Source organism: Cuculus canorus, chromosome 2 (genome assembly GCF_017976375.1).
Source record: "Cuculus canorus isolate bCucCan1 chromosome 2, bCucCan1.pri, whole genome shotgun sequence".
NCBI lineage: Eukaryota > Metazoa > Chordata > Aves > Cuculiformes > Cuculidae > Cuculus > Cuculus canorus.
The window spans coordinates 75821721-75847805 of record NC_071402.1 but is presented as its reverse complement, the minus strand read 5'-3'; the positions used below and the strand labels follow the sequence as shown (position 1 = coordinate 75847805).

Here is a 26085-nt window from a genome sequence, read left to right as displayed (position 1 = left end):
TCCTCGTGTGCCACTAGGAGAGAATGTCTAGGTCAGCATGTGGTATGTGAGAGGTGTGATGGCAGCCACCAGGATATCTTTCAATTTATTTCCAGGGATTTTATAGCAGTGCAGAAAACAAATCAGAGAGTTTTCTAATTAATTTTTGAAGAGTACACATTGTCATCTGATTTGTCATCCTGCAATCCCGAGCACAGTTACAGACAGGGTGGAGAATGGATTGAGAGAGGGACTGAAGAGGAGGACTTGGTAGGTGAGAAGTTCAACATGAGCTAGCAATGTGCACTTGCAGCCCAGAAAGCCAACCACATCCTGGGCTGCATCAAGCAAATTGTAATCAGCAGGTTGAGGGAGGTAATTCTACCCCTCCACTCTGCTCTGGTGAGACCTCACCTGGAGTATTGCATTCAAGTCTAGAGTCCTCAGCGCAGGAAGGACATGGATCTGTTAGAGCAAGTCCAGAGGAGGGCCACGAAAGTGATCAGGTAGCTGGAGCACCTCACTTATAAGGACAGGCTTGGAGAGTTTTGGTTGTTCAGCCTAGAGAGGAGAAGGCCCTGGGGAGATCTTACAGCAGGTTTGCAGTACTTAAAGGGGGCCTACAGGAAAGCTGGGGAGAGGCTTTTCATCAGGGAGTGTAGTGATAGGATGAGGGGTAACAGTTTTAAGTTGGAAGAGGGAAGATTTAGATTAGATATAAGGAAGAAACTTTTTTTCTGTGAGGATGGTGTGGCACTAGAACAGGTTTACCTGGGAAGTCATGGATGCCCCATCCCTGGAGGTGTTCAAGACCAGGTTGGATAAGGCTATGTGCAATGAGTTCAAGTGGAAGGTGTTCCTGCCCATGGCAAATGGGTTGGAACCAGATGATCTTTAAAGGCTCTTCCAACCCAAACCATTCTATGATTTCTGACAGAGATTATAACTATAATTTCAAAACTGATAGAAAAGTCTAAGAACTGGAACTCTTGAAGTCTTCTTTACTTTTAACAGACAACATGCTTTTATGAATTACTGTAATTCTCTAGTAATTAAGTACTGTAGTCAGTTTTGACACTATACCACACATGCAGTCAGAAATTTAGCTATGCACTTAAAAGAAATCCTGTCTTTGTGTAGGCATTCAAATTTGTGTTTCTTCTGTTCTGTCATTTTTTCTGTGTCATACCATGAAAGGGATCAATTTCACTATCAGTTTTAGGCCTATGAAATATGAAGAGATGCCATGTAGTTATTTATAAATCTTTGGCCACTACAAGCGAAGATAAATGTTCACGTTTTCTGGTTGATTTTTATTCACAGTGCATGCATTGGATCCCAGGATCCTTATTGTGGCTGGGACATGGTAATGAAGAAATGTACAACGCTGGAAGAAAGTCTGAGCATGAGTCAATGGGAGCAAAGCATTACTGTGTGTCCAGTAAGTCCCAATACGTTCGTTTATCTCTTAAAGCTTATAATTCCATGTAGAGTACATGAAAATATAACCAGAGAGATATAACCAGAAGACTCCCTACTCTGGTAGTGCCCTCAGACTATTACCCCCTTGTGTTTTTTCATGTAGGTAGTGAAGAGATAGGAAGGAAAAATCCTAAAGTAATCAAAAGGGATTTCAGAGTCCTAGGACAGCTGTGTAAAGGGTCAGATGCTTTAATCCTTTCAGCAGCAGGTAAGAATACAGAATTGAGCAGGCAGACTCAGCTGGTCAACATGTGGCTCTCAGGTTGGTGTCACCAGAAGAACTTTGGGTTTTTCGAGCATGCAATGATCTATTCATCATCAGTTCTACTGGCATCTGATGGCATGTACCTCTCACAGAAGGGGAAATGGATTTTTGCTCAAGAGATATCAGGGCTGATTGATAGGGCTTTTAACTGGATTTGAAGGGGGAAGGAGGCAATAGCAGGCTAGTCAGGGATGAGCAATGGGAAGGCATGCCAAAGTCTGAGGAGCTGCATCCTAGTGAGATTCAGACTGCTCCATGAGGAGATGGGCACAATGAGCCACACTTGAAGTGGTTTTATACGAATGCACACAGCATAAGGAATAAGCAAGAGGAGCTGGAAGCCTTGGCCCAGTCCCAAATATATGACATTACTGGCATTTGTGAAACCTGGTGGGATGAATCCTGTGACTAGTGTGCCATGATGGATGGATACAGGCTCTTCAGGATGGATAGATAGGGCAGACAAGGCAGGAGGGGTGGTGCTGTATGTAGCAGAAGAGCTGGAATGATTGGAGCTTGCAGATGGTGGTGGCATAAATGGGAGCCTCTGGGTAAGGATTAAGGAACAGACAATTAAAACAAATGTCATCATGGCAGTCTGCTATAGGCCACCCATCCAGGATGATGACATTGATGAGTTATTCTTTAAGGAACTAAAGGGATGCCTCCAAGTCATCTGCCCTTGTCCTTATGGTGAGTTTCAGTTTGCCAGATATCAGCTGGGAGTACCACATGGCTAGTACAAACAGGACCAAAAGATTCCTAAACTCTCTGGATGATAATTTCATGGCACAGGTGCTGAGGGAACTGACCAGGAAAGGTGCCTTCCTTGATTTGTTTGTAGTTAACAGAGAGGCTCTTGTGAATTAAGTGGTGATTATAGGTTGCCTTGGTCACAGCGACCACAAAGGAGTCCAAGTTTAACATCTATGGTAACAGGAGGGAAACTGACATCAAGACCTCAATTCTGTATGTGGGGAAAGTAGACTTTAGTTTGCTCAGGGAACTTCTTAGTAAGGTCCCTTGGGAGAAAAGCTTTTGAAAGTGCTAGGGTCCACCGATGCTGGTCACTTTTTAAGTACCACCTCCTAAAAGCACTGGACCAGGCAATTCCAGAATGTTGGAAGTCAAGCACGTGAGGCAGAAGGCCAGCCTGGCTGATCGGGGTCTTCTACTTGAACTGAGGCATAAAAGGATGGTGTATGGCCAGTGGGAACAAGGATAGGTGACGTAGGAGGACTACAGGGATGCTGTTCATGACCAAAGAGCAGAAATTTGTGTGGCCAAAGCTCAAGTAAAGTTGAAGCTGGCTAGCACCGTGAAGGGTAATAAAAAAGACTTTTTAAAATATCTTAATAACAAAAGGCAAGCCAGAAATAACATTGGCCCATTACTTGGTAAGCATGGACACCTCGTAAACAGGGATACAGACAAAGTAGAGACATTTAATACTCTTTTCACCTCTGTCCTCAATACTGATGATGGGCTTGCATCCCTGCCGCATGAGATCTGAGATTGAGGACCAAGATGGTGCAAATAATAAACTCCCAGTCAAGCCCAAACTTGTGTGGGATTTGCTGCTCCAGCTGGATCCCTATAAGCTGATGTGGCCTGATGGGATTCATCCAAAGATACCTAAAGGTCTGTCTGATGTCATAGAGAGAATCTCTCAATGATTTTTCAGTGCTCTTGGGACTCTGGAGAAGTACCATTTATAAAGGGAAGGTCCTGCCTGACAAGCTTAATTTCCTCTCTGTGACAAGGTTAACCACCTAGTTGACCAAGGAAAAACAGTTGCCGTAATCTTTCTGGGTTTCAGCAAGGCCTTTGGTGCTGTCTCTCACAGTATCCTCCTAAACAAAATGTCCAGCATACAGCTGGATTAACACATAATGCCGTGGATGAACAATTAGTTGATGAGTTACGCCCAAAGGGTCATAGTAAAAGAGGTTTCATCAGGCTGGCTACTAGTTTCTAGCCCAGTCCCACCAAGATCCATCTTAGGGATCTTAGGGATCTTAAGTGTTCTTTAAAATTTTCATAAATTACTTGGATGCAGGACTTGAAGGTTTATTAACCTAGTTCGCTGATGACATGAAACGTGGGGAGGAGCTGTTGGCACTTTTGAGAGCAAAGAGGCCAGGCAATTGCCAATCACGTGAAGTTTAACAAGGGCAAGTGTTGGATTTTACACCTGGGGCACGGAAACCCTGGATATATATACAGACTGGGGAGCGAGAGGCTGGGAAGCAACCCTGCAGGAAGGGATCTGGGGGTTCTGGTTGACAGCAAGTTGAACATGAGCCAACAGTATGTCCTGGCAGCCAAGAGGGCCAACCGTGTCCTGGGGTGCATCAAGCACGGCACTGCTAACCAGCTGAGGAAGGTGATTTTCCTGCTCTACTCTGCACTGATGCAGGCCCTCCTCGAATGTTATGTGCAGTTTTGGGCACCACAGTATAAAAAGGATATCAAGCTACTGGAGAGGGTCAAGAGCAGGGCCACAAAGTTGTTGAAGGGTCTAAAGGGGAAGTTGTATGAGAAGCAGCTGAAGTCACTTGATCTGTTCAGCCTGGAGAAGAGGAAACTGAGGGGGGACCTCATAGGAGTTTAGTGCTTCTTGACAAAGGAAGGAAGAGGAGCAGGTGCTGATCTCTTCTCTCTGGTGAACAATGATAGCACCCGAGGGAATGACAGGACCGTGTTCCAGGGAGCTTTAGGTTCGGTATTAGGAAAAGGTTTTTCACTCAGAGGGTGGTGGACACTGGAAGGGGCTCCCCAGGAGAGCCGTCATGGTGCCAAGCATAACAATACTCAAGAAGCATTTGGACAATGCACTGAGACACATGGTGTAAATTTCAGGGATACTGTGAAAATGATCTGGCCTAGTTTTTTTGAGACCAGAAAACTGTATTTAATGTCATTTTCCTCAGGCTCTCCTATCAGATATTAAAAGGATATTTACAGGCTTTTTTTTTTTTTTCTGTTTCTTATCAAACTTAAGGAATACGATCAAATTATTTATAGTACTTTCAAAGGGTAGTTATTTTTTTACCTGTAATGTCTGTGTTCCCACCTTGAAAGCAAACCTTCACTAAGATTAGAGATATGTTTTTCTCTGAAAGATCTTTGTTAATTTTGTACTTTAAAAATGTATTTGCTAGCAGTATAATCTTCATAATCTTTTATTTCAGGATCATTATTGCTAATATTAAAGACCATATAATATCTTCCGAAGTCCATGCATTGGAGGGGTGAATTGTAGGAGTTAAGTGACACCTGCGTAAATGACAGGAGTGATAGTTATGTTTACAGTGGTTTAATAGTTCTCTTTAAAAAAAAATTGAATAAAATTAATATAATAAAAAAAACCCACAGATTTTATTTATCTCTCTCATTTCTAATGCGGTTCCCTTGCTATTTTAATATTGATTCTTTTCCCTCACTCTAAAGAGCACAAAAAGAGGGTTAAGAAGGATATTCCTTGTGTTACTAAGCTCTTTCCTTTGGAGACTCGTGTTGCTTTGTTTTTGCCTTCTGCCCATGAAAACAGAGCCTTTCCAACTCAGTTCTACTTTTATCACTACTAAGGACTTGAACTTGTACCAACTTGCCACTGGAGCACATGCATTTATCAATTTATGCTTATAGAACACCCAAGATCTACCCTCTGTGCTTTTAACAAGTTTCTTTTAACATGTTATTGACACTTCTGTCTCTGTTTAGTGACCTAGAGACGTGCAAAATCAGGATAAAGCTCTTCCAGCTTTCACCTCTGATCTCTACATGTGTTTTTAGAGCAGCCTCATACATACAAACCACTTCACTGATTCTGAGATCCTTGAGAAACTATCTCCTGTGTTCTGACTGCCTGTGTTTGACATTAAACTTTGGGTCAAATACTCTGATTTCTCCCGTCTCCTCTTCTTTGGCTCACATCAAAAAAGCAAACTTGAAGCACGCAAAACACATTACTTTCAGGTGAAATTAAAACAAATATGTGCTCCAACTACTACTAGACATTTAATCCATGGCTGGAGCATGTCCAAATTAAAGCCCATAAAATATGTATGATGTATGTGTCAAGTCTTCAGCACCAGTTGTTTTATTTTCCAGGTTTGCAGTTTATGTGTGTACCACCTGCCAATATAGAAATAGACGTTGTCTTATAGAAAGTCTGGATTCAGCCACTGGTGCAGTCCTTGCCTCCCTGGTTGGCAAGTAACTAGATGCACTGTGCAGTATATTCATTTCCAAGTACATTGAGTATGTCATACCTCCCTGTGTACTTCCACAGGCTAAATGTGGTTGTGTGGAGGGTTTGCTGGTGGCCTACTTGTTTTGCTGTATTAGGAAGGATTACTGCGGCGGTTTGTTTGGTTGATATTTGCATGAGCAGTCTACCTACTGCTTAGTCTTTGAATTCAGGCATTAGCCCTTATTTTTTTTATTTTGTGGATACAAAACATGAGGCCAGGAGGAGTGGAGAGTGAGGGAGGAATGTTTTAGAAAGAAGAACTCGATTCTGTTCCATTCAACTGGAAAAACAATTATTTACTATCCATCATATGAGAGTTGCCTAGGATATTGCAGTCTAGTCAAAGCAAGGGAGCACCAAAGGATTGCTCAGAAATTCATCCACAGCTGTGAGACTTGTACTGCATAGCAGAGAGGAAAAGATTTAGTGAGCTTCCAAAGGAATTTGGAGTTGAGCAGATTGAGATTGCATAATATAAGGTAAATTTTAACTGTCTAAATTGAAAAGTGTGGTTTTATGACTTTACTGACTTGAACCTCTGAACTCTACATAACACATTGTAGAAAAAATTTGAAAACTTCATAGAAACTTTCTTTTAAAATAAAACTGTGTTCTGGCAAACTGCAATTGATTATAGTTTTACTTATTGAGGCTTTCAAATATTTATTTTTATAGGGTTTTTTATGTGCTGTATTCACAATTTATACAAGCAAGATGTAATGAATTTCATTTTTTAGGCAACTGAGCTATGTGCATCCATGACGTTTGCAATATACATTTAAGATAATGTTTCAGGCAGAACATAACAGAATATTAGAAACCTTTTACCCTCTCTATTTTAGTTCCAATATCTTAATACTTAGTAAAACTATGTTTATCTTTTTAACGTTATGGAAATTTTGTCGGATTAATGCATGACCAGTTTCTTTTAAACTCGGATCAGAGAGAAAAGATGATTTGTACATTAGTTTAGCTCAAAATTAAATGTGTGACCACATGCACTTGAGAAATTACTTCCTGGGGAATTATTCATATATCTGAATATTTATTGGCATATCATTGTAGAGCAGGGACAGGGCTAGAAGAGCCTTCTGAGCATCTATGTTACCATCTCTCTGAACTTTGAAGATCATTTGTGACAAATGTGGTTATTTTGGTTATCTTGCTTTAATTTAATTCTCAAGTTGGTTTTTAGGTTATCTTTTTTCAGCTGGAATTCTACTTTGAGCTTCTTCCAGTTGGTTAGATATCCCTATTATTCATCCACTATTTTTTATAGTAACGAAGGTTCATTGTTTTGCCAAAATATTTTCCATTGGGACCGCTTGCAATCCATCATTTAAAAATACATTCTCTGACATTATTAAGGACTTTTTACAAGGAAATTAAAAATATTTTTTTAAAAAAAAAGTGTAGTTTTTTTTTACATAAGTATGCAACATGAAATGGCTTTATTTTTACAGCTACTACAAAATATTGCACTCAGGGAAAGAGTATAACGTGGAATCTTACCTAAATTAATTAGCAGCTTTGGGAAATACTCCAGAGCCACCGAATTCCACACAAAGTAATCTCAAACCAAAGAGCTTGTGGCAAATTAAAGGACTGAAATACTGAGGATGTGACCTTGACTCAGAGGTACAAACCAGGAAGACAAGGTGGGTGCAGAGAGGCTCAAGAGAAGGATTGATATTTGGAGGACATAAGGAAGGAAGAAGGAACTAGAGGTTCTTTTTTTTGTTACCCTTTCGTGCTGTAAAGAAAGGGTGACAAAAACAGGGTGGTGGAGGGGGAAAGCAAAGTGTAGTAATGCCAGGAAAGTACAGCTGTATTGTCTGCTTGATTGAGACTTTCCTCTTAAAGCATGTCAGGTGGTGAAAGGTTAATGGGTATAAGTTTTTACAAGGGCTAAAAAGGCCTCTTATCAGTACATTTTTTTTTCCTATAGTCTTACGGTGAAATTGTTTGATATCACTTGTCAAAGGGAAAAGTTCATAGAGAGACAGAGCAGGTGAGTCATACAGAATGGCAGAGGCTGCCGTGAAATGATCTTTACAGGAGTAGGGGAAAAATATCAAGAAAGAGAAATCAACCATCAGTACGTATTTCTGAGCTCAAGCTTTCAGCTAAGTTTTATGAATACTTCCCTGCCACTTGATAGAAATCATAGTAATCATAGACAACTCTAGCTTTATTTTATAATCGTAGGTGCAACAATAAAGATGCTTTGGTGCAGCATAGAAATATAATGCAGTAAAGACATTTTCACATCTTGGAGTAATTGGATTGGGGTCATATCATTGCTAATTTATGGACTATATATTTGTTAGACTGGCAGTGTAAGAGAGAATGGGTTTACTTGTCACTTAACAGAAGCATTACCTGTTGACTTATGAAAACCATCAGGGTATACTCTCCATAATCAAAGGTTGATGAGTTATTTTCAATAAGCAGCTGTCAGGAGGATTTTGAAATGATGAATTATGGTTATGTCAGTTGTAGCTGGCAGAATATACACATAGCTGTTCCATGGAGAGGCTATATCTGTGAAATATAAATAATAAGAAATGGAATTAATAGTGAAATTATGGAACTTTTACCACAGTGGAAAGAATCATCCAGAACCCAGTATGGCAGTGGAAACATGTCTTGTGCAGTAATCACATCTCTTGTATCTTCAAATTATTACTGAAATGCATACTTTCTTCAGCAATGATAAATGAAACCATAGTAAGAATAACAAAGGAAGACACCAGTTCAGATTATTCATGACAATCTAAAACTGTACTTCCTATTTCAATACGTAAGCAAATGTTAAAACTGTCATGTTCATACACATTTGATAAAATATGCATGACTACAACTGATACATATTTATTTTTATCTAAAGTGACTTTAAATGCTATTTAGGCTGCACTTATTATTATTTAGGCTGCACTGTTTTGAATGAAAGTTAATATGTGACAATCAAAAGGTAAATCCTCTGTTGGAATCGTGCAGCTAAAGAAACTATAAGGAAAGCTTGTTATCTGGAAGGTATACCTCTCCAGTGGAGGCTTTTATTGTTGATGACTGAAGGCTTTACCTCCATGTACTGCAGAATTAAGAGGCTGTGTGAAGGAACTGTCATGACTCAGATAAACCTTTCCCTTGTGTTTGTTTCTAGATGAGGAATCTGACAGTGGATGGGCATTTTGGAACATGGTCACAGTGGAAACCTTGCACACACACTGATGGTGCCAGCGTTGGCTCCTGCCTCTGCAGGACGCGCGTGTGTGACAGTCCTGCTCCTCAGTGTGGAGGCTGGCTGTGTGAAGGACCAACCATGGAGATTGCCAACTGTTCCAGGTACACAAAACAATTTCAGATTCTATCATTTATGGTTTAAAATTTTTTAAGTTAATCAGAATAGATCCTACCCTTTGAAATCGCAGCTGCAATCCACTGATCCTGTTCTGTACATGAAACTGCTCATAGTAATTGCCACAGCAAAATGCGACATTAGAAAGTATCTCTCAGACTTTGTGGGAGTGAGCATTAGATGACAAACAGTGATTTTAGGTGTCTTGTACCAAATAATATTGACCTTAGTTATTTTTAACAAAAGTGCAGAAAGAAAAAAATCAATGTTAGGTAATATCCAAAGTATGCTACTTTTTCTCAGTTCAGCAAGTCATAAAACTTTTTTTCTGTTCAGACATGTTTACATATTTTGAGATCTCATGTCACTGTTATGTTGTCCAATTCTACCTTGGGCAAAATGTTTTCATTATATCTTTTGGCTGTATGAGGACATCTGTATCTATTACCAGTCTGTATGCCACTCTTCAGCCACTCTCTTGTCTTCCTCAGGCATGTAACCACTCCCAGAATAAAAGAGTGAGAGCAGATCATTTCAAAGAGACACAGATTACTGCATATTTTGAACAATATGAGTTCATGTTTAAAATGTTATACATCATTTAATTGCAAGGTGAAACTTACATACTGGTACATTCTGCTTATCTTCAGTGATTCTTTCTGCTTTTTTTTTAAACATCAGAAGCTCATCATCCTAGTGAATAAAACTGATTATCCTGCACAAGATAACTGCAAGCTCTGTAAGTGGAAGTAGTCAATTTTAGGGAAATTATTAAGAACACTGCAATATAGTTATCATATAACATCAGATCAGGAGAATGGTAGAAAAGATAAGCATGCTGTGAGATACTGAACAATCAAACAACAGCTATTGGTTGTTTGGTTTAGAAGGGAACTTGGAACGTGGTTTGGGACTTGATTCACATACTACCATTAGCAGTATTACACTACTATTTTAACATCTTACTTTTGTTAATACTGCTATTCTGATTCCCAGAATTCATGGATATCCAGATATTTTTGTTCATTTTAACACTGGGGTCAGACATTGCACTGACAGATTTTTTTTTCATTTTGTCTGTGTTATCAATGATATCCGATTATTTTTTTCTTCTACAAAACTATTAATGGGCCAGGTTCTGCTGTCAGTCATACCTAATCAGCCATTCGCTATGTATAACAGATGACAGAGCCTGAGCTTTTTATTCTACCAGAAATGGAGGCTGGACACCATGGACTTCTTGGTCACCTTGTAGTACCACTTGTGGAATAGGCTTTCAAGTTCGTCAGCGCTCCTGCAGCAATCCAACCCCTCGACACGGAGGACGCGTCTGTGTGGGACAGAATCGTGAGGAGAGGTGAGCTACCTTTTGTCTACTGTCTGTTTTAATTTCTTCTGCTTAGCTGTATTCTAGAAGGCATTTTCTCCCTTACCATCCTTGCTTTTCTCTTCCTCTTCCTTTCACTCTTTCTTTAACTTCACTGCTATAAAGTAGTAGTATTCCCATTAGCATTCCTGTGGGTCTGCAGTGGTTCTTTCATCTTTCACTTAGCTGCACACCTCCTGAGCCAGCTGGGAGCTCCTGGTAGTGCCAGAGAATTGTGCTGAAGCAATGTGCTGCTCTCCCTTGAGACCCTGAAGATTGATTCCCCTTGAAAATTGATTGCTCTGTGTTTGAGTTGTAATTCACCCAGCCTCAAAACCTGGAATTCAGAGCAAAATATAGTAAGGTCGCAGCACTATGTCACTAGTGCTGTTTGCATTTTCTGTCTTAAATTAATTAAGCCTCTATATAAGATAAAAGGGATTTTCAAGGGCTTTGTTTTATATTCAATATATGTAGTATAACTTGAACTCAAATATCTTTTAGTAAGATTTCAGGAGTTTTTAAAATTGTTTGTATATATGTTAAACCCTGAGCAGATCAAGTCAGCTCAGATTTTGATTTCATCATCTACTGCTTTGGCATCAGGAAGGGTATTTTGCCACTAGCTTAGAATGTAAAGTTCAGGCTTCTAAATCCATTTTGTTAGGAATTTGAATAGGAATTATATATATCTTAAAATCAAACTCGGATACATTCAGATAAGCTGCAGCTCTTAGATGCATTATGCTGTTTCCCAAGGCATGCCAAAAAGCTAGAATAGATAGCAGAAGACTGGTGTTGGTGTAAGAATTTGGACAATATAGTCATCTGTTCCAAGAAATGTACACAGCTACATTTCCTTTCAATATGCACTTGCAGCTTATTTCAATGTTTCTGTATGGATGATTTAGTATCCTATATTGCTGTTGCCTGTAAACAAGATTCAGTAACCTTTATGATGAGTTTCAGTGATGGATTTAATTAAGCATCAACTCTGGCATTTCTTCGGATGAAGAGATTCCATTGAAGGGAAATTGCATCACACATTTAGGCATTAACATATCTTCAGGGACCTGGTCTTTCTAATGCTAAGTTTAAAGGATTAGTATTGTAGAACATGTGAACAATTCTTGCTGTTTCAGAGCCACAAATATTTACCGATTCATTACAGAGGAGAACATTTTGTTATTTGTTAAATTGGTTTCTGAAAATTGGTTGTCCAAACAAATAGGCATCACTACCAAATGTAGATTGTGTCTGCTGTTGCATAGCTCTGTCCCAGTATGAATAACAGTTATTGATTTTCTTGAACTAAGAGGTCAGTCCCGTGTAGGATACAAAAAGACTGAAGAAAAGAGTTCAGTTTGGATAGACTGTTTTAGTGCTGTACTATGCATGTTAGTAGTCATGGTTCATCTTCAGTTGAAAATGAAATAGAAGTCCAATAAGGAATCTCAGAGAAATGCAGAAGACCATGAGATATAGTTCTATAATTATAGGAGAAAATGTGCAGTATTAAGACAATATGTGCACTAAAAAGAGCAGTTACAAAATGGAAAATGTCAGTTACAATGAGTTGAAATAATAACAGCCTTGAAGGATTGAATTTTGGTGTTTGACAGTTCTGGATGAACAGTGAGCTTATGTTGCTTTGCTTTTGTAGCCTGCAGGTTGCTTGTCCTTTCCCTCTTCATCCAATCCAGCAGCAATCTGGGATATACGTGCCTGTGAGTCTACTGCAGGATGCCTTTTTCTGTCATAGTTCTTCTATCATTGTTTCCTATCTCCTCGAAACACCCTCCACTCTCACTTGTGCTGCACCTTCCTCTCCCTCACTAGCTTGCTCACAGCCGACCTTCCTGCCTCTACATTGATTTTAAGTTATCCGGGATGTGTGCTTATACTTTTAAAAGTGGGGGGGTTTTGTTGTTTTCCTTTCACAGCACTTTTAAAATTTAATTCCAGAAGGTGTGGTATGTTAGGAAGTTCAGTCATACCTTTTGTAAAGCAGCTAGAGGAATGAGGCATCAGTTATTTGCCAGGATTTTTGTCACTGTCAGACCAAGTACTTGGATAAGTATTTTCAGAGCTGTAAAAAGAGAAGAGTCCTGGGAAACTCAAGGGCCCATCCCACCACTCCCAGCAGGGGAGCGATGCATGCCTAGAGATAGTGGCCAGATCCAAGCAAGAGTCTAGATCGTAGGTGGTCTGGCAACAAGGCAGGTCTGAGGTCCAGCCAGGAAACCAAACCACAGTCCAGTGCTAGGACCAGGTTCAGTGGTCACCAGGCAGGTCTACAGCAACACAGCCAAGGCCAGAAGCCATTCCATACATTTAGGTCTAGACCAAGGGGTTCCATGGTGGCCCAAGGACCAGGGCCAGAACTCCTTATACACACAGCTCAGGCAGGGGTTGAAGGTCCCTAGCAGAGCTTAAATAGAGCTCCTGGACCCATGGGTGTGGACAGAGGTCCCAGGTGAGGCTGGTTGAATCCGCTAGGGTTTTATAAATGTCCTTGGGGATCTGACAGCTTGTAGAGAGTTTTGAGCTGTCAGGGCATTGGAGTATTGGTATATAGTCCTAATCCATTATTTTACTCCAATAGCAGTGGAGTTACATCTGCAGCAAATGGAAAGAGTCCCCTTGAGAATTGGGCCCAGTACTTTTAGGCAGACTGAGCAAATATTCCGCATGCAGTAACTCCCCAAAAAACTTTCCTTCAGTTTTGTATCCAGAATACCAATAAGAAGCTTCTCAGATTTTCTCATTGGAATCAACTGATGCTTATAAATGGCCTAACATTTTACTTTCTTAATGGCCCAACTCATATGTTAAATTAATATATGCGCAGTCTTGGTAAAAATTAGAATTAGTTGGTTTACACATTGTGTGCACTTGTCTTTATGAAGGTGCATATTCACATTCCTTTCACATGTTCAGGGGCATAAATGTGGGATTCAATTTCCACAGGCAGTGTTGTGACAAACTTAGAAACAGCTTTTCAACAAACAGTGATTTCAGTAGAAGTCCAGTGGATAACTCCATAGAAAGCAAACAGAAAAGTCAGGGTACAGGTGAGGTAAATTCACCTGTAGATGTGAATGCATATTCAGATAGAGAGTATTTGTTCATGTATTAAGAGCTAAATGTTTGTCTAGGTTATGTTTATTTTAACTTATGAAAGCTGTGGTCCTATCATGGCTAATATATCAAGTAGCTCTGTGCTTGTGGATTGTTCCTTTGAAATCAATGGCAATATTTACCAATTTAAAGTGTTGCAGATAAGTTATGCTGTTGCATGCTCTGCTGTTAAAGGGTTATTGGAGGTGGAAACCAGTTCAGAGATAGCAGCAAAGACTCATGTTACAAAGTCAGTTTGCCTTGTAGAAATAGGTCGAAAGTGCAGCTGGTGTGCATTTAAACAGAATATGGAGGGGAAGTAGAAATAGTATTTTACTAAAATTTGCTAATGAAATATATTATTTTGTACTTAAGACTCCAGATGGAAGTCATCCTGATGAATTCCTTAGGGTCTTAAAAATTTCTGCTTTCCCATACGAGAAATAGTCACCAAAACTGCTGGAATTTTCTCTACATTTTAGTTCATAGAGCCTACAGTATCCTGACTTGACTTTTTCACTGAGTGAAAATGTTTGTCCTTTCTGTGGAAGATGCTGTAGGTATGGGCTTATTAAGGCAATTGGTCTCCCTCCTGTCTGTGCAGAAATGAGGAAATGAGGGACATTAGAATGACAATCCTTTGGTTTTAGTGAGTGCAGTTATCTTCTATTACATAGGGAAAAAAAAAATGTGTCAAATCAGAAGTAGAAAAATAAATTTTTTTCAAATGGGGGATAATCATTTGAAGAGCCTCAACATTTTGGCATGTATAAGAAGATTAGAAGCAATACATATTGTCACCTTTTGGGGGCACATAATCATGAGCATGTATTCAGAGCTTTAAGGCTTGTTTCCATGAGAAGAAGGAATTGCTGAGAGTTAAGTGCCAGTGCTGTGTAGCACTGCTTGTTTCCCAGCAGCACAAACAAGTCCCATTCCCTTCAGCAGTGCAGACCAAACACCTTGAGGCTTTGGATTTGCTCAGACTCCCATGGCTGTCGTGTCTGCTGGGAATTGTGTGCTCCTATCCTCTTTGTTTCTCTGCTCCTTCCTCTTCCACAGAAGCCCCTGGGAACACACGCCCTGCCCCCACCACCTTCCACAGTCTCCTGTGTGGGATTTTCTGTCAGTTCAGTGATCTCAGTCCAGTACGGCATGTATGTGCATTGTATGTCTGCCTTCACTTAAAAGAATCCAGCATTCCCATCAGCCTTAGTGTTTGTTTTTCTTAGATACATAGTATAGTTCAAAATTAAGAACTACATCTTTAAATTAAACAGCATCTTTCTTTGGAAGAAAAAGGCACATTTGTAACTGTCATACAGTTAGCCAGTGGTAGTCAGTACTGCATGAAAACACTGAAATAAATCGATGTTTTACAAAAGCATAAGAACAAGAATAGTAAGTCCAGTTGTATTGGAAGTGTTTGGAGTAAAAATTAAAAAAAATTCTGTAGGAACTACTCATTGTAGACACAAATGGACAAAGGATGTTCTCCTTTCACCCAGTATGACAATTCCCTTGTTAGGGCATTTGAACTTGGATTCATTGCAAGGGGAAATGGGAAAGGTCACTGTGCAAAACTCGCATTTCTCTAGGCTGTTCTCCCTTCTGACCTCATTGCAGTTAGATTAGGGGAGAAGGGCAGTGGTTTCACAGATTCAAGTTTCTTGCTTAACTGTAGAACGTTAGCCCTGTGGGTCCTGAGAACAAAATTAAGAGGGGAAGAAAGAGCAAAAGGGGAAAAAGGGTTACAGAGTGACTTGAAATGCAGCCAAGAAGAGATATAATGAAACTTGGCTCAAAGCCCCATGCTGTAGCACAACTCTCAAAGATCAATTGCAGGGATGTCTCTAGCTGTGAAAACATATCTGATATTTTTACAGGCTGGCTGGCTGGAATGAAAATAACATTCTACCTGTATGTTGTATTGCAGTTTTTAACTTTACCTGAAAACAAGGAAGAATTGCTACTCACATCTGTTTTTAATTTATTTTTTTTCATACTAAAGTTAAGTAGCTTGCATTGGGATTTTAGGACTTTTTTTGAGTTTAAGTTTCAACTGCATCTTTAAATAGTGCTGGGTATCAGAATTTGCCAGCCTTTGAAGTGCTTACTGAGTCAGTTCTTAGGTTTCTCTGTCTTCCAGTTAAGTGAGCAAGCAGATGATAGGGCGCGTTGACACTAAAAGAGACAATGTATAGTGTCAAGAATGTGATCTAAGCAAAATTTGTCACACCTAACTTCAAGTGTCCATATGTGTGAGTGTTTATGCCTGAGACAGCTGTCTGAACTTCCACTATATTCTGTAGAAATCTAGTCCATACAGGCTGTGGAGAAAAGAGGGATTTGTCTCCCTCTACTGTATATTTCTAAATTTGGTGAAATTAATCATTCTAATCTCCATAGCTTCTATTGACAAAATTTCTGTTGGCTGAAATGGGAACTCAGATATCTGTCTTCCCCACAGCCTTTATAGTCAATGAAGAGAAATTGGTATATTTGAGGGCTGTATTTACATGACCTACGTTAGATGTTTGCTTTAAGGTGACATAAGTCATGTTTTCAAAAGGGCTATTTCTTACCATGAACTGTTGCTCAGTTTTAAATGATCACTTCATTTATTACTGTACATTCCTTTATTTTAAGGCAAGATGAGTCCCACCTTTATTTTTACTTTTTGCATGTCTGAATATTGGTAACTGTCAACTTCATGGCAGACTTGCTTTATCCCAAATTAACTTAGGACATCCCCATTAAGAACTAATGAAATAATGCAAAATATGTGTTCATTTGACTAAAGAACTGTGATGTTACATCTGTGATTCATTGGGTACAACAAATGATCACAGAGACAACTGTCACAAAGACCTACATAAATGACTGCACGTGGCAAAGAACTGTTTGACTTCTGGGGGAAGAATATTCAGGCACATAACATTCCTCTGCATCTTTAGTGATAGCATGATACAGACTGTGAATTTCAAATATTAAGTGTGCAGGAGGAAAAAAATAGTTTATGTATAATCTGCTCTTCAAAAACATTTACTCAGATCATACACTGAAGAATTCTGAGATAGCAGATTGAGAAATATTGAGTATTTGGGATTTTTTTCTCCTCAGTTTAGTAGTAAACAGCAGACAAGGTCAATACAAGCTATTAGTAGTCCCCTTAACTATACAGAAACACCAGACTAAATGTCACTCCCCCATTTACTCCAACCTTTTAAATGTTCATGGAGTTGCTCAGACCTAGGGAAAAATTCTCAATCATAATGTCCAGCATATGTGATGAACTTACTGTTTTATATAACATACACAAACAGCGTTTTTTTCCTTTGGAATTCTGAACATGCATTCCTTGGTAAAGAAGAATTAGAGCTTGAGGATCTTGGGGCTTTCTTAATAAAGAATGTTGTTATGGTTATTCCTGTTGAAAATTACAAGAGTTTGTACTGTCATTTCCTTTTTTGTAGAAAACTAATTCCTGAAGTATTAGAGGCAATTTTCATTGCAGGAGGTACAAAATGATGGAAGGGAAAGAAGAGAGAGGACTTTGGATGACTAGTGTGAAAAATGATGAAATATTATAACATTCATTTGTTTGTTCAGGGCAGTCAGTTGTTGGAAAAAAAACCTGCTCACACATATTGTCCTTGAAATATTAGAGCACTCCTTCAGGGTCATCTGTTTTCTGAATATCCATTGTGGCTTTGCTTTATCTGAAATAACCACACGGTCTCTTTAAGATCCCCAGTCGTGCTTGCTGGTGAACTAAATCATTTGGACCTGTGTACAGGGTCCTTACTAAGCAACACATGCTATGGCTAGAGTTATTCAGTGGCATATTCAAAAATCAGGAATCTTAGATTTTTACAAAAAATGAAAAAAATCACTAGAAGTTGGGACCCTCCTACGTATCTGAATATCTTTTTACAATATTCACAACTCAGTAAAACGTTCCTGCTTCCCTCAAGAATCTAGTAGGCCTCTGAATTAGTTTGCAGCCCACTGGGAAATCATTCAAAGACTATAATAGCTAAAAACACCCTTTAAAAGATAAAGTAATAACATTATGAAAACAGTACAATACTTTATGTCTAGAATCAATGTTCTAGCTTTTATTTTGCCCACAAAGTGGAGACACTGTGGAAAGCAAAATGCAAGTTTACCTCTCTGAAGAAGAGAGAGATGCTTAGAGATGCTAATCAGCACTTAGCTGGAGTCTGCCTGTGTCAATAGTTGCCTTCCATTTGGTTGACTCACTTCTGCCCCAGATGTATAGCCACAAATGTTTTTAATGAAGTAGTTGTCAATCTTGCTTATGCACTCACAGTACAATTGCATGGTTGTATTGCATGGATTGTATAAAGGCACTGAATAAAGCGAAGAAATACTTCACCCACGCGATTGCAGCCTAAAAAGACCCTCAACTGTTCAAACACTGTGCAGTGTGACAACTGTTAGTTCACTTATTTATGAATAGAGAGGGGCCCTTTGTATAAAATGTTTCCTTGTACAAACATTGACCTAAATAATGCAAATGAGGACTTTTGGGAAGGTGTTGTCTTGCTACTAAGTAGCTTCTTTTGTTTGCTTCTTCTCACAGGTACTGCAATGAGCATTTGTTGTGCCCCCCTCATGTGTTTTGGACAGGCTGGGGTCCATGGGAGCGCTGCACCGCTCAGTGTGGAGGAGGTATCCAGGCACGGCGTAGGACATGTGAGAATGGTCCTGACTGTCCTGGCTGTAGCGTGGTAAGTAATTCTCAGCTTTCCCTTCAGCAAATATTTATGTCTGTATTCCATGGATATCTCTATGTCCATAGGGCATCTCTATATATCTGTATGCTCTAACCTTAACGTGAGTCATCAGAGTGTGTTTGTCTCTGTGTTGTTCATCTGTGCTGAATTCACACAGTTTATCAGTCTTCTGTATTTCTATACATATAATTCAGATTTTTCACAATATCATCTGAAATATGAGCTTCCTAAGGCAAGGTTTGTCCACATGTGGATGTGTCCTTGGCAGGTTTCTGGTGGTTTTTATCTTTGTTGCCAGAGTACGTAGGAACTATTGTTATAGGCCCAGGACTCATAGTGTATCAAGTCCTATACAGCACAGAAAAAGATAAGTATAAAAATACATAAGGAGCCAGTAAGCGAATAGATGGAAGTCCTAAAGTAAGCTTGAATAGCAATAGTGTTCTTAGCATGGCAGCTAGAGTGGGACAATTTCGAATGACTAGAGTGCTTTGTGGATACTCAGTTTAGGAAGAGAAACATATGGGAAAGTGTATATGGGCTTTTTTTTAGTGTCTGAACAAATATAGGTGCTAAGTTTCATCTGATGGGAACATCAAAATGGGACATTGCTTTCCTGAATGTGAATGAGATTACGGAGAGAAATGTATCAGAGCTGTGTGGAGAGCAGGGTGACATGTTCACTGCAGTACACTGGGAAGATGATCTTGGTGTGAGTATTCCTGAATGGATAATACTATCAAAGCCAGAGGAAAGGATATCGTTGCAGGACAATCAAAGCTGAAGAACAGTCTTAGGAAGTGTAGGTGAATAGCAGATGAACCTTCGGGTGCTCTTTCGTCATAGTTTGTATTCTAGTGGTGGATTGTCACTGGAGAGGGTATGTAGAAAGTATAACCTATGTGAAAATTTGATGTGTCTAAAACTGCAAAACACAGATTCTACTGTTGAATGACAGATGGTAATGCTAGTCTCCCCAATGACCAAGAATGAGAACAGCCCAAAGGTAAAAGGAGAATTTGATTTTAGCCATCTTGTGCTTAATGGACAGGCCTAGCGTTGCATGCTAATAAACATGGACTCAATTTTGTTCCAGAATACTAAAGAAGTAGAAGAAAAATTATTTTTTTTTCACATATTAAACCAATTCTTACGTGCCCTCATTTCAGAGAGTAAGCTTAGTTCTGAGGTTTGTCATCATCTGTGGTTTATTAGACTGGAAGTAATTCAATACTAAATAAGAGATGATCATTTATTACCTTTTTCTAATTCTAAGGTTTTCTGCATTTCACCAGGATTTGTTCTCTTTTTAATATTTATCCTGGCAGTAGGATTGCGTTTTCAGTAGATTGAAAACATCCAACAGATTTTTTTTCTTGTCTTCTGCTGGACTTTAAGAAGTAACCTAATAAGTAACTTAGAATTATACCATGTTTTCTGTCTCAGTCATTCCTGTTTATCCCATACTGATGTTTGTGAAATAAAGCACTATTTTGTCTTACACAGAATCTTCCCATGGTGTAAAATGAAAAATACTTAGCTCTGATTTTCTAAGGAAGCTCCATGAGGAAAGTAGGAAAACATTTAATATAAAAATTTCTTAATTATAACTGATTTGAGATTAATGTTACTAGGCTTTCTAATATATTACCAGTCTTAGGATGTTATGTCTGCTTGTCACAAAACAGTTACCACTTCAGCTGTGGAAATGGTTTTGGGCCTTTCATTAATTAGAAAATTATTGTCTTGATGATTTTAAAAAAAAAACCCAACTTAGCTTTGGAGTACAGAGTTGACTTGCTAATACTTAGGTACCAATGGAAACCAACCTAAGGTAGAAATCCTCCAGAAACCCTGGTGTTCTTGCAAGGTGAAGGACTCTGGTATAAAGTCCATGTTGCTCTTAAGCTTCAGTGAATTCGAATCTTACAGTTACTGGTCTTGAGTCAAAAGTTTTGTGGCCATAGTAAGACCATGCCAATAAGTGTACCTAGAGAAGAAAGTACTTTATTTCTTCTAAGAGCTTGTTTTATTAATATAGGAATCATAGAACCATAGAATTATCTGAGTTGGAAAAGACCTTAAAAATCATCTAATTCCAAACCCCCCTGCCATGGGCGGGGACACCTCCCACTAGATCAGGCTGCCCGAGGCCCCATTGAACCTGGCCTTGAACATCTCCAGAGAAGGGGCATCCACAACTTCCCTGGGCGACCTGTTACAGTGCCTCACCACCTTCATTGTGAGGAGTTTCCTCACATACCCTTCTTATGCTGAGGTCTCAAAAGAGCAGTGTAGAGGGACAGAATCATCTCCCTCAACCTACTGGCCACACTTCTTTTGATGCAGCCTAGGGTACGATTGGCCTTCTGGGCTGTGAGAACACATTGCCGGCTCATGTCGAGCTTCTCTTCACTTAGCACCCCCAAATGCTTCTATGCGGGGCTGCTCTCAATCACATCATTCCCCCATCCTGTATTGAAACTGCAGATTGCCCTGACCCAGGTGTAGGACCTTGCACTTGGCCTTGTTGAACCTCATGAGATTCACATGGGCCCACTCCTCCAGCTTGTCCAGGTCCCTCTGGATGACATCCCGTCCTTCCAGTGTGGCAACTGCACCATTCATCTTGGTGCCATCTGCAACCTTGCTGAGGGTGCACTCGATCTCATTGTCTATATAATTGATGAAGATATTAAACAGCACTGGTCCCAGTACAGATCCATGAGGGACACCACTTGTCTCCCATCTCCATCTGGACATTGAACCATTGACCACTACTCTTTGAATGAGACCATCCAACCAATTTCTTATTGACCAGAGAGTCTATCCATCACATCCATATCTCTCTGATTTAGAAACAAGGATGTTGTGAGGCACCATGTCAAAGGCTTTACAGAAATCCAGATAGATGACATCCATTGGTTTTCCCATGTCCACTGGTGTGTTTATCCCATCATAGAAATCCATTAAGTTGGTCAGACAGGATTTGCCCTTGGTGAAGACATGCTTGCTGCCTCTAATCACCTCCCTGTCCTCCATGCTTCTAGGAAGATCTGTCCTGTGATCTTCCCAGGTTGAGAGCTTGGTAGTTCCCAGGTTCATCTTTTCTGCCCTTTTTAGAGATGGGGACAATATTACCCTTCATCCAGTCACCAGGGACTTCTCCCGACTGCCGTGACTTTTCAAATATCATAGAGAGTGGCTTGGCAACCATATCAGCCAATTCTTTCAGGACTCTGGGATGCGTCTCATCAGGTCCCATAGACTTATATTTTCAAGTTCCTCAGGTGGTCACAAACCTGAACCTCCTTTACAGTGGGAGGGGCGTTACCCCCCATCCGCATTTTGTTGTCCATTGACCCGGGGGGGTGAGGAGAGCAGTTGTCATTGGAAAAGTTGCAATGAAAGTGGTAGTAATCTACCTTGTCTACTGGATATCAGATCTGGTATAAAAGATATTCTTAGCCATACTTTCACCAAATGAATTAAAGACATGGCTGAGAATAGACTGAAGGATTTTAAATGAATGGTTCTTTCTTCTAACCATCAGATAATAGTTTTAATCTAAGAGGAAACTCTTCACTTTTCTTATTTACGTTCAGTGAGTATGAACTCTGGAAAACTTTCACAGTGTTTGAATGTCATAACTTGCAATAGGTCTTCTGCAGCTGTATAGTTCAGAATCTGTGGTCTGTAAAGTCAAGATTTGTGTTAGTAAAAAGTGGGAAAGAAAAATGTGCAGCTAGAAGACTTGAGAACAGATCATTTAAGAAGATAATAACTATGTTAGGCTTCATTTCATCTTGAAATTACATTTTTGATGCGTCAGAAGTGTCAGGTTGAATAAATGCTGTCTTGGGACCCCTTTCAACTATGCTAATTCTTTGTTTTTAGAACTGCTTTTCAAATGAGGGGTCAGGAGAGAAAAACAACAGCAACTGTTTTCATAAGGCTTAAGAAAGGAAGTCTTACAGCTTGCTTGCCAGCAGTATCAGGGGACCAGATTCTATGTCAGAGAAAAACCTACCTCTTCTGTTTTCCAGTATGCAACCAGACTGTGAGACTGCAATATAGCCAATCCTAATCTATTTAGTTGTTCTCATTTCACAGGTTATACAATATTAATGGCTGTTATCTGTGTCCCCTTAATGATTTACACCACATATTTTTTACTGAGCTGATTTCTTTCCTTTTAGTTTGGTTGTATTGCTCTTAATCTGTAATATCATAGCAGGTGGCTACTGCCCATGTTTTGCTTTTTGCATGTTTCTCATCAGTTGGTTCCTTGGCTTTATCTTTCTTACGGAAGAAAATAAGCAAGACATTTAAATACTTTTTATCAGGGCTCAGTGAAGAGTTCTCTGCAATTACTGCAAACTTAGCATCTTATGAAATAGTAATGAAAATAAGAATAAATCTTTTGAGGTGTATAAATATTCCAAAGAGAGGAAAGCATGGAGATATTTTAAAGATGTGTCTCTCACTGAAGTGCATTCATTAAATGGAAATAAATGGCCAGAGACTTATGACTGAAAGCATTTACACTGAATATAGAAAATCGTAAGTCATTATGATATGGGAGAAACAGACCACAGAGACTCCTAAAGGTCAAAATGAAGAAGCTTGAAACAAAAACTGAAGGCATGAAGACCTGTGAAGGTCTTTATATTATTCGAAGTTAGTAAAGAATGCTTGAAATTGTCAAATAATAGATAGGACTATCACAGCCAAATTTAAAAGCAGCTAAAATCTGGTAAAAGAAAGCTTAAGGGGATCACAAAATAAGTATTACTTTTATGTATTCAGGTGATACATGCTGTAGAGAAAGAACTGTGGCATTCTGTGGCCTGTGCTAATATGACTCAGAGGACAAATATCTTCAGATTTTACAGTGTACTCAGATAAGTTGTACATTTGCTTCAGGAAATGCCTCTTTTCCCGTGAGAAGCATAATCTCAGTTGAATTTGCCTCAGGCCAGTAATAAAACATAACTTTTTTAAGAATTATTGCTAGAATAAGAAATCTAGTTTGAGGCTCAAGCTGAGTGACACACTTATATTTGTCTGTGTCCTCATTTCAGTCTTGGTAGCATATGCATTCATTTTAGTTTTTATAATGGGAGGCTGGTAAAGTGTATATACATTCAATATAACATCCAAAGCATGTTGGATTTTGCTCTGCAGTAAAAAAATGGAAGAATTTTGTGTGCTTCTTAGAATTAATAGCTAATGTTGCATTTATCTTTTCTTACTACTATATCAGTGTTCCAGAAATGTGCTGAACACAAAACTTTGGGAAGAAAAACTATCTGTATTCTAAAGTTTCTGTTACGGCACAAGATGAAAAAGAAATGTCTTGGAAAAACAAATGTCAGAATTTTTCTTTACCATTAAGTTTTTAAAGGGAATTTGAAGATAGAAGCTTTTCAGATGTACATTATCCATCAGAAAGGACAGAGTCTGGTTTTAAATTTTTTTTCATCTCAAAAAACAAACTCCAAATTCCTAGTCTAGAGAAAAGAGACCAGAAAAGAAAATTATTATGCTTTTTATGGTTATTTTTTAAGTTTCCATTTGAACTCTTTGAGTTAAAGAAAAATAAAATAATGCATCATCTATTGCAAAACCAGAAAACATAATCTCACAAGCATGAGGTATAAAAAATTGTCCTTTTTATATGACACTTTTCTACTTCATGCTCATTTCCTTTTCCAATCCTTTTCTCTGTTTGTAATGTAAACCACGTTGAATATTAGATGTTTTTCATATGTTTTAAAAGTTTACTAAAATAGAGCCTGTCTTTGGTGCTGCATATGTTATAACAACTATTAGCAATGCCAAATAATTGAAGAGGGTAAAACACAAAAAAAATCAAAATCAGAAGAAATAGTTTCAGAAAATGCAAACAGAAAAACATTAGTGGTACATATGGTGCTTAGCTTTGTCAGGAAGATGAATTATCAGATTGACATGTGTCATCAAGGTAAATGTGAAATATAAACTGGTTGGACTTATATGCATATATATATATATCCAAATGTACAGTGTTTAAGGGTAGTCTTTAGCTACACATCTCGTAATCATTTTGTTGTTTGGTTTATTTCATTTTGAAAAATAAGAGGCTAAGCTGCTAGTTGTTTGCTTTCTTGCTTAAAACAGATCAGCATGAAGCATCCATATTTTGAGAAGCGTGAAATTTTAAAAATAATTTAAAGCTGAGAAATAAATCTTCAGCTGCTGGAAAACTGCCACTGCTTGACTTCAAACAATTTAGTTCAACTTTTTGACAATTGATACTGACTGCAGTGCTGTCCTGAGGTTCCAATGGCAAGCTCTTTGAGGGACTTCCTAGTCATGTATGATAACTTCTTTTTGGACCAACGTCAGCTGTTTTAACATCTCTTTCAAATTTAGTCAGGAGGGATCTCAGAAGTGAGTATCTCACATTCAAGAGCTTTGTCTTGGCCATGCGTGTACCTGGGATACAGATGGTGTGTGTTCAGTTGAGAAGTCCAAATCTTACTTCAAAAATCACAGGAAACAAATTTTACTGTAACTGTACACAAGCTTTCTCAGGCCTTTGGATGTACGGAACAACCAATGTGTCCTTCAAAGTCAGATGACTGCCAGGTTTCCTCATCCACTTAGAGAGAGGATTTTATTGACCAGAGATAGAAGACCTGATATGCTACATCGACATTTTCCCACAGTTTCAAAAAATACCAAGTTCACTAGAGTGTATCCTGTCAGCTCTTGCTATTTGTTGCAGTTTTCAGTGGCCCTCATGCTGTTGATGTAGTCTTAGTTATTCTTAGATGTAATACCTTACAGAGCTGTACGAGGCTTTCCATTTGAATTGTGATCATTACTGCATCTGATAACCACAGCAAGCAAAAGTATCTGGAATGTCTCTCATTCTGGGCTCAACAGGCACAGTGTAGGGCTCAAGCGCTCAGCATTACAAGGCATGAACTTTCACTCCCCTTTGACTCAGCTGCATTTTTGAATATGAATGAAAATGGAGAAAGATATTTAGGAAGAAAAGAGGCTGGATGCTGACATTTTGTGCTGCACTAATTTTGGAATTATTAATGAGTGACTCTGAACCTGGAAGATATTTCCTGGGGACTCGTGGTTCATCCAGCCTGAGATTTTTTCATTGCTGTGAAACTAGAACATTTTTTTGTCTCTGGAAAGTAACCTGTAACTCTGTCACTGAACACTAAAAATCACAATAAAAAGTAGGTGGCTCAATTTTAGCTTTGTTTCACCAGGTAAGAAGGCTTACAAGATCTCTCAGATCTTGTATTCTCTCAGATATTTGTACCCTTCTGCCCATAAATAAGGAACCCACTCCCCCTTTACAAGTGTGTTCGATTGGAGGGGAGTCATGGATGACAATGTGGGATTGGAACAAATTGCATGAAAAACAGAGGCCAAATAGAGGACAAAACCCTAAACTAGTTCCCACCATGAGAGAAAGTTGCA

General features: G+C 39.0%; 1 protein-coding gene across 6 annotated transcripts in view; it reads left to right on the top strand.

Annotated features, from left to right (window-relative positions):
- Positions 1-26085, top strand: part of SEMA5A (semaphorin 5A) — a 331622-nt gene that overhangs the window by 239553 nt on the left and 65984 nt on the right. For all 6 annotated transcript variants that reach the window (XM_054059836.1, XM_054059835.1, XM_054059837.1 and 3 more), the window contains 4 exons: positions 1303-1420; positions 9151-9332; positions 10559-10702; positions 18441-18588. In XM_054059836.1, the coding sequence (XP_053915811.1) occupies positions 1303-1420; positions 9151-9332; positions 10559-10702; positions 18441-18588 (592 nt within the window). The remainder of the gene's footprint in view (positions 1-1302; positions 1421-9150; positions 9333-10558; positions 10703-18440; positions 18589-26085) is intronic.